The sequence below is a fragment of the Ambystoma mexicanum genome, chromosome 2q (genome assembly GCF_040938575.1).
Source record: "Ambystoma mexicanum isolate Mex_15411 chromosome 2q, UKY_AmexF1_1, whole genome shotgun sequence".
NCBI lineage: Eukaryota > Metazoa > Chordata > Amphibia > Caudata > Ambystomatidae > Ambystoma > Ambystoma mexicanum.
Window position 1 is genome coordinate 684,316,439 of NC_090924.1, and position 9,149 is coordinate 684,325,587.

Here is a 9,149-nt window from a genome sequence, read left to right on the forward strand (position 1 = left end):
TTATAGCCACATGCAAAGTCAACCAATGCCTCCTGTGTGGTGACAGGGAGCCCTCTACTCCAGAAGGTACAGAGACCGTTTAGCCCCAGAGTGTCCCATTCAGTGATCTGCCCCCACCCTGCACCAGCAGGAAAGGCCCGGATCCTTTCCCTGTAGGCAAACGGGACCTGCACAATCACTCGCCAGGCAGCCATTGCAGATAAGGCCTCTGTGCAAGTCATCCTGCAAAGACCCACCCCCTGCCTGGCACTGTGCCAGGGAGATAAGATAGCCCCCCACCTTGGGTGGAACCCAAGAATGACCAATGACGTGGATCTCTGCCAAGCTCCCCAGCCCCCAGACCCCTTTAAAAGGGGCCCTGGCCGGCCTACAGCACCGACTGCCTTCACCAGCCATCTCCTGCTGACCCAGAGCCCCCCAGCCCCACAACCATCAAGATGACTCTGACCGCTGAAGACAAGGCCCTCGTCGTCGCCCTCTGGGGCAAGATCGCCGGCCACACCGATGCCCTCGGAGGCGAAGCCCTCGACAGGTAAAGGCTTATGAGAGGGAGGCATGTCTGAGATGTTACTCATTCTACCAGTTGGGGGTGTAAAGGGTCCCAGGTTAAGGTCGTTACTGGCTAAACCAACATATATTTGATACCTTTTCTGCCACACTGCCTATAGATTGCATGAATGCCCAGGTAGAGTGTGTTGGCAGAGTTCCTGGTTACTGATACATTATATAATGGGCGCTATCGCAATAGCCTCCTTTCATGGTTTTGCATCATGTCATAGAAAGCTTGGGCCTGATTCTCCAGCCTGTTTTGCAGGCAAGTGGAAGAGATGCTGAAACCCATCTCCCTCACTTGAGTGAAAAACCCTGAAACCATTCTCCACGGGCAGGAGAATGAGTGCAGCTGGAATGGAAAATCTCAAGAGCTTTTCCGTGCGCAGAGGAATCACTCACCCCCTGTGCCTGTGTGATGCGGGTGCACAGGGAAGTGCATTGAACTAATGGCCATTTCTGACCCTTCTGTGCATTTACTGCTCTTGGTAAAGCCAGGAGTGGTAAGAACTGTCGCTGTCCCATGTGATGCCAATCCTTCAGGATAACTTTTCTGTTTGGGCTATTAGGTGGCAGAGCCACGTACAAGCCCACACTATTGCATTAGGGGGCAGATAGGGAGCATCGGTAAATGAGGAGGGACACAAATCTTAAAAGTGCTGTTGGGTTTATTTGCCCACCCAGTGACTGCCCATGGCCATGCCAATCCCTATGGCCATTCCCACCCAGTTCCTACCCCTCCCCGTCCAAAAACACTCCTCATGGCAACTCTTTGGGCTCGCTTTAAACAAGCCTTATCAAACTTTGCACTTGAAGTGCCTGCCAGAGTTTTTCCAAACCAGTCTTATTCATTATTTAATTAAGGCTAGAAACACGCTGCTGGTGTAATAAAAATGACGGATCTATGTCTGCCTTTAGCGATTAGATTCATAAGCAGTATTCACTGAAGTCCTGTTAAAAACAAGCATTGGCAAAGCCAACATTGTTTTCTTCTGTATAAGTAGTAAGACATTGCCAGGCACTGCTATTAGATTCCCAGGTATTCGCTAAATGTTGCACCTGCTGCCATCAATGGCCAGTTCATGCCACTATGGCAGGTCCTGGCAAGTGCCTTTCCCCCACCTACAGAAAAGGCGGAACTGTTGGCATTGCCAATGCTTGTTGCATTGTGACAGGGCCGTTAAGTCTCATTAGGGTGAGATGCCCTCCTCCCTCCCGCATGGGTGTTGGGATCCTATGCATTGGTTACGTCATGGGCTGTGGGAGTGCGATGCTTAACCAAGAGCACGATCCACAGCTAAGGCCTAGGTAACCTTTAGGAATAATGTGACATGAACATTGTCTTGGATATGACATCTGCAAAATATTAATTGTGTAGGTTTTCCAGGTGCCCTAGCACTTGTGAATTAGGCCCCTCGAGGTCACTGTCTCTGGTAGATCTCAGAGTGAGAGGCCAGAGCGCCTCTGTTATCCAACATGCATGCGACATGCAGAGCCATGCAGTGTGGCTCTTGCAGAGGTTAAAGGTGGATGGGGGGGGTCCTGCGTCAGACTCTCCCTGGCCAAAGTGAGGGGCTACCGCAGCAGTCACAACAAAAGAGAGAAATAAATACCCATAATGAACAACTCAATGCAGACACGTGTTTACTTTCCTAGAGAGCGGAGGACATCAGCTGTGGATGTGAAATGCCTGTGAGTGGCAGTTTACTGCAGTTCCCCTAAATATGTCCCTCCCACCCCCCCCCCACAGGCTGTTCGCAAGCTTCGGCCAGACTAAGACCTATTTCAAGCACTTCGACCTCAGCCCGGGCTCTGCTGACGTGAAGCGACATGGCGGCAAGGTCCTGAGCGCCATCGGTGAAGCCGCCAAGAACATTGATGACCTCGACATGGGGCTGTCCAAGCTGAGCGACCTGCACGCCTACAACCTGAGGGTGGACCCCGGGAACTTCCAGGTGAGTCCAGATCACCATGCACCGAACTTATGTGTGGAAATGGAAACAATTTAAAGGGGGATCCCACAAGGGCTGCGGTTTGGGGAGGGGGCAGAGTTCTGACGGGGAGGAGCTGGCAGTTGAACTCCACTCACAGGAAAAGTTCAAAATAATAGCAATTTCTTTCATGGTTCTTCTTTCCAAACTCCACACTGTACATCAGTTCCACTTTAAATAACTTCCATGGCAGTGGTGCACCCAAAATACTGTTGGTAATGCAGTGATGTATAGTACATTAAGGGATCCATGGACACGCTCTACAGTAAAAGGCTACCAGGGTAGCCCAGCAGGTTGAGAGACCGTTGCTGAGATGTTATATATTAATAACTGGATATTAATCATATGACTTTTGCAATTCCTTATACAAAAACAAGTGCTATAAAATGTGTTTGGCCAGAGTATGGGTTGGGCTGGTCGCTTGCTTATATTCAGGGCGACGGTGGGGGTATTTCTGGCCCTGTAGTGATAATCAAACGTTGGCACCCATGAACCCACAGTTTAATTTCCTAATAACTGCTGTCAGCACAACCGAAGCATTTATTTGTCCTTAAGCAGTTTGACAAGCATATAGCATCTTTATAAATATAACCTGTGAGAAAACACAAAGCAGGGGACTCAAAAATGACAGGCTATTTGTGTGGTAGTCCGACAAAAAAAGTAACACATTTCAAAGAAAACTAGTGAATGTAAGGTTGGGCGTGATTTTTGAGTTTGGAAATGACTCTCTATCAAAGTGTAAGATGCACATTTGGGAAACAATAGCGTGCCCAGCATGTAAAAAGCCTGCTTTTAACAGTGATGGCCTCCGCCCCAGTAGTCACGGACCATTGATTCCTGAGGTGCCAATTTCAGGCCCGAAGAAAGAAAACAGGCTGAGCAAATATAGCCTGCAAAAGCACGAATGGCAGCTGGGGAAAGAAGCACAGAGCAGATTAGTTCACCGAGCCCCCAGCTTCCATCTACGAAGCTGGGGGCTCGGCAAAGCGGTGTCGGGGCTGAGGCTGCCCGGCTGTGAGATCCGGGGAGACATCTGATGCCGAATCTCAGACACGGCAAGAGCCGGTCCATTGACCAGTGCTGAATATAACCAAAACTTGAACAACCGGAGTAGGACGTTTGCGAGCATCAGTAGTTTTTCAGGTGTGCATCTCACATTCCACAGATACATTCTCAGCCATGGCAGTGAAAGAGGAGGCCATTATACATTTTCAAGAACACATTATCTGCAGAGTTTGGGAAAAGGCCTTGGCTGTTTTTAATTATTTGTAAACCTTAAATGTATATATTTGCAATACAAACAGGGGACCAGTGGCGTACCGAGCTGGGAGGCGTGCGGTGGGGGGGTTCAGCACAGCCCCCTCAGTGGTTCTTTTGAGTGACAATGAGGGTGCTGAATGGGAAAGGTGTCCCGTTGGCAGGAAAAAGTCCTGAAATGACAGATCGGTCCCACGATCTGCAGACCCCCTCAGCAGGATGGCAAAAGTCCCCCTTTTGCTTAGGGCTGCTTGTGAGTGGGTCTGCAGGACGTGGAACCCGCACTGTCCTTTTGGCCTTACCAGGGCTCACACTTTCATGTGTAAATTGGGACTCCGGGCAGCAGAGCGGCTCTCCCAGGTACCTGACACGTTGCTCTGTATCAACAGAGCATTACAATAGGAGCCATTAGACATTGATGGGAGTGAGGCGGGAACTATTAGCAGTAGACTTTTGTCACTTAAGAAATGTGAATGGGAGTGATCAGAAGTGAGAAGGGTGCTTAATGCTGCATGCTTTATGAAATAATGACTATGGCTTTAAAACCCAAGGGTGTGTTAGTCTCACATTATTCTACATGATACTATTGTGACTTTGCATGAAGGATGGGGAGAATACAACTAAAGCCATACTCTTACTGCTCAACATATTTCTATGGCAATGTATATAGTGTAAAGTTAGTTTATTATAAAAGGCTTCTTTATTATGTAATGTGGTTTGATTCCAAGGCATTGCTATAAATAATTATTTAAGCACATAAAATGCAAAGCAAAACCGTAATGAATATCTGTATCAACTAATCCTGGGAAGATGTGTTTGGTTGCTTAATTTGTCCACATCCCTGTTTCACCATTAACCAAAGTGTGCAATCCTGGACAAATCATCACAACAAAACAACACAGAGCATCACAGGTTCAATCCCCGGGTCTGTGCTTAGAAACCTCTGGATTTTAAGCATGTTATAAATAACCTATCATAGCTTATGTTAATTTATTATGCTATTATGAAAGAAATTCCTAATGACTATGGAGTTGCTCCATATATTATAATAGTGCAATTTGGGTATTTAGCATCACAAAGTTATTTGCCACTTGGTTTACTATTCTTAACTTATTCTAGAATAACTTATTCTAAAGGCACTTCATGGTGCCTCCAGGTATCAAAGCCTGAGGATGCGCCTTGCAATGTCCTTTTCTCTGAAGTCACTTCTGTTGGTGCAAGCCATGTGCAAATGAGGAGGTTTGCATGTAATTTGGCCCACAGAGCCTGGACAGAGCTGTTATTGATGGGTTTCCTGCAGGTTTTTGTTTTGTTAAGTGTATGTATTGAAATACCATCTTCCAAAGCAATTACCAAACATTGATTTTAGGTTGCGAAAGATCCCGCATGGAATTGCGTGCACTGAATTTTGGGGAAAAGTAGCAGGACTTTTTTGTGGCTCGCCCCCCCGCTCTTGCAATGATGGCTACTCCCCTACAGGGGACCCCTTCTGACAATGGGCCGGTACATACATGCAGAAAGGTTGGGACGACACCACCCCAGGACACGACAACTGATGAGTGGGCAAAAGTGCCGGCCCACTTACCCCTGAAATGCTCAAAAGAGGGGTAGTAGGATAACCCACCCATTCCAACCACCCCAGGCACCCTCACCTTTCACCCGCAACCCTGGACAACCATGAGCCCAAACTAAACCACACCCACAAACAGAGGAAAAATGAATGAAATTCAATATCTGGCATCCCTTGAAACCTTGACTCCACCACAAGAACATGTTACCTGCACTCAAAAATAATGTTCATCGTAACCACTAGACACATCCAGAAAATCGAGAATGAAGCCCTAACGTGCGCCATTTTGAATGTCAGCGGCGCAGCACTCTCTACAACGTTCCTAAAATGAAACAAAGCATCTTAAAACATAAGGCTTTAGAACATGAACAAGTGACTGTTAGGCAGACGCAAAGGGTTCAAGTCATTGAAATATTTACTTCCTAATGCCTGATGTCTAAAGCAGGGAACAATGCCCTGCAGTGGAGCTGCTGTTTCAGTTGATGACGTCACAGACATAGTGTAATTGTTCACAACTTCATTGGCGTGTTTAACGATTTTAGTGCTCTCTGACTGGGCCTTTCTTTCCCCCAAATTCAATGGAAGGGACCCTTGCTGTGGACCACAGCACCGTTAGCACTTTAACAACTTAATGTAAAATGCCCTCGCATAGAACACATTCTGCTATTTTGGTTGCCTCTTGGCATACATGCCATGCCTCCTGATTTAGGCCGGAGACTCCCAATTTTTCAGTGGAAAAAATATTGCTATTTTTCACCTTCTCCTGCCTAAAACAATTCTTGCCCCAATGCATTCCTATGGGGAAATGTATGTCTTCCGATTTCTCTGACGAAATCTCCCTCAAAGGTGCGTCGGAATGTTGGCATGTATGTCTTGGCACTACAGCAGAGAGCAATATGAACTATTTTGTTAAGAAGATTGAATCCCGGGGAAGTCTTGGAGACAAATGTTCAGCTGGTTACTGTTAGATATTCTTTCTTTATGCTAATGGTGCTCACGTGCTGCTTTTCTCTTTCAGTTGCTCTCTCACTGCATCCAGACTGTCCTGGCCGCCCACTTCCCAGCTGACTTCACCCCTCAGGCCCAGGCTGCCTGGGACAAATTCCTGGCAGCAGTGTCTGGTGTCTTGACCTCCAAGTACAGATAAACTGTAGGTTCAGCGCATGAAGACAAGATGGCCGCCATGATGATAGATATAGAAACGTGTCGGAAGCATCCACCATCACCAATAGACCGAACATTCGTTATCTATGCTGTTTCTCACGTCAGATGTGGCCTTTTCTGTCTTTTGTAACTTCTTAATAAAATGTGGAACTTCCTTCATGTTCCATTATCTCCGATTTTGCCAATAGCGTCACCATTTGTTCATAGTATTGCATGTGAATTAATCAGCTAATGCTTTAAAATAGGGCTCGAAATATTCCTCCCAGTGCAAGATGTAGGCAGCGGCAGCCCTGACATCCCAACCTGACATGGCCACATAATGTCCAACGCTGTCTGGGCCCCTGGCAGAGGATCTGGCACCGCCTCTTAATGCTGTCACTTTAATGGCTGCCTCAAAGCACTGAGCTGGAAGAAGATCAATGGGAGGGTTGAGTGAAAAGACAGGAGGGAGAAGAGGTGGGAAGGAGATATCATGCATCAATGCCTCGTGCAGCCTGCAGCAGTGCCTGACATAGCCCAGAACATATATCCAGGTGGCCCCAATCCCTCTCTCAGAGAAACCCCTCCTATTCCCTCGACAGGCCCCTACACTGCCCCATGTGGCCTCGTTATGGCCTTTAACAGCTCTGCATCAGCCCTCTGTCTCGTCCTTGCTGTCTCTACCCTTCCTTACCATTGTAAGCCTCCACAGCACTTGGAAGCAGCATTAGCATGGACTGTTACCCGCAGCATGTCACCAGTGATTGGCTTTCCCAATATTCGCCAAACACGTTTCAGTGCAGAATATGAATTGCCAAGAAATTCACCTACAATATATCATTTACAAATAAAGGTACTTGGGGAAAGTCTGGAAAAGGGGATAGTTTTCCTGAGGGTGGAGGGGTCCTTTGGGGCTAGTGGGGGCTGCAAGGGAGTTCCACACCATTTTGCTATTTCACGGAATTTTAAAATGGTGAAAATTCAAAAATGAAACATTTGGGGATGAACAAATACGTATGGAACCCATGCCCACTACCAATACATCATGTCTCAGTGAGTGCAGTCCTCAGAAATAACGCCTGGGTGCAGGGGAAGGATGTCAGAAAGGTGCCGGGAGACAGAAGCAAGGGAATAGGGACAGTGGGATACCTGTGAAGGGGCACAGTAGAGAGCACATAAACAATTTACATTTTGGCGCGAAATGTCAGGCTGACAGTTGTCTCAGGTCTCACCTTGCTTTGCTGGGCACAATTTCCAATGAGGCCTGAGCAGTGATTAAGACAACATGTGGATGAATTTCACGTGACAATTAGGCAAATGTTCTCAGCCCAAGTTGGGGTTGCACTAGACTATTCCCCACCTCCTGCTGAGTTTGAGGCAGAGACTGGTGGGTCAGAAGCAAGGTGACACCAATCCCAGGAGGGAGGACAGCTGAGAGGCATTGCCTTTGCAGGAGTAGGGGCTTCTGATTATTCATAAGGAAACATGGCTTTAAGAGACCAAGAAGCCAACATGGAAGCCAACACAGGGGGCCTCATTCCGAGTATGGCGGTAAGGGATAGCGGCCACCGCTAACGAGAGCGGTGGCGGTAATCCCTTACCGCCATACTCCGAGTTCCCTTTGCGCCATGGAGGTTTTAACACCTGCTTTCAGCAGGTGTTAAAAACCATGGCGCTAAGGGACCTTGATGTTAATTACGCCACCGTAATTTACGGTGGCGTAATTGACGCCTTCCCCACTCCCATTATGCCCTATGGGGCAAGAATGGGAATGGGGAAGGGTAAATGGGGATTGGGGAATTACCGCCCCGCCAACCTTGGAATGGGGCGGTAATTCCGCCATCCACCAAGGCGCTGCCGGTCCGGGTACGGCGTCAACCAAGGGTTAGCGCCGTACTCGGAATGAGGCCCAGGGTTTCCTGGTTCTTCCCAATGCCTTCTATAAACAGTTACCACAAACAGAGAATCGTTCTTACTCAGAAAATGTGCTGTAAATGAGTCCTGTCTCACCTTACAGAAAAGTCGGTTATTTCCCATTCCCATGGGGCTATATGGGAATGGGAAACCTGAAGCACAGGCACCGTTAATAACGGTGCCGGTTGCTTCAAATGAAAAAGCCTGCCGGTAGATGCCTGAACTCCCGGCAAGTCATGTCTGCCGGGAGTTCCGTGCCCATAACGGCAGACTCTTTGTCCGGAAAGGGTGCTGGTACGTTGCTACCAGCATCGTTGATTCCAGACCGCTAAACTTAACGTATAATGAAGACCTTTATTCGTAACTCAGTCGTGTTCGTATGTAAACATACTGGGAAACTAAGAAAGGCAATGTTCCCAAGTGAACCAATCCATCAGCTATTCCAATTAGTGTCCAAAAAAAGAACTCTAAAAACATAGGACCACCATACCTGGTGGTATCCAACATTTCTTACACCCGGGTAGATTTAAAGTGTTTTTAAAGTTTTACTCCCTTCTGAATAGTCAACAAGTTTTAGCGGAACGAGGCACACATGAGACGGGCGACAATTTTCAGAAACATTCTTGGAACTCTACTGGTAAGGTGAGGGGGCTGGGTGGAGGGGGTCAGGACACTGAATGGCAGATAGAGGTCAAGGGATATGTGGAGATAAGTGTTGTGCACGC

The 9,149-nt window shown here is 47.6% G+C and overlaps 1 protein-coding gene across 1 annotated transcript; it reads left to right on the forward strand.

Annotated features, from left to right (window-relative positions):
• Positions 1-357: 357 nt before the first annotated feature.
• Positions 358-6,707, forward strand: LOC138569008 (hemoglobin larval subunit alpha-like). Its single transcript, XM_069646735.1, has 3 exons — positions 358-532; positions 2,300-2,504; positions 6,386-6,707. The coding sequence occupies exons 1-3, from the start codon at positions 438-440 to the stop codon at positions 6,512-6,514; spliced, it is 429 nt and encodes a 142-aa protein (XP_069502836.1). The 5' UTR covers positions 358-437; the 3' UTR covers positions 6,515-6,707.
• The last annotated feature ends 2,442 nt before the right edge of the window (positions 6,708-9,149 follow it).

Bases quoted from the DNA above. Each gene is read 5' to 3' on its own strand.
- LOC138569008 (XM_069646735.1), top strand. From the start codon at position 438: ATGACTCTGACCGCTGAAGACAAGGCCCTCGTCGTCGCCCTCTGGGGC. The intron at 533-2,299 runs GTAAAGGCTTAT...CCCCCCCCACAG, and splicing joins GGAGGCGAAGCCCTCGACAG to GCTGTTCGCAAGCTTCGGCC. The intron at 2,505-6,385 runs GTGAGTCCAGAT...TTTCTCTTTCAG, and splicing joins TGGACCCCGGGAACTTCCAG to TTGCTCTCTCACTGCATCCA.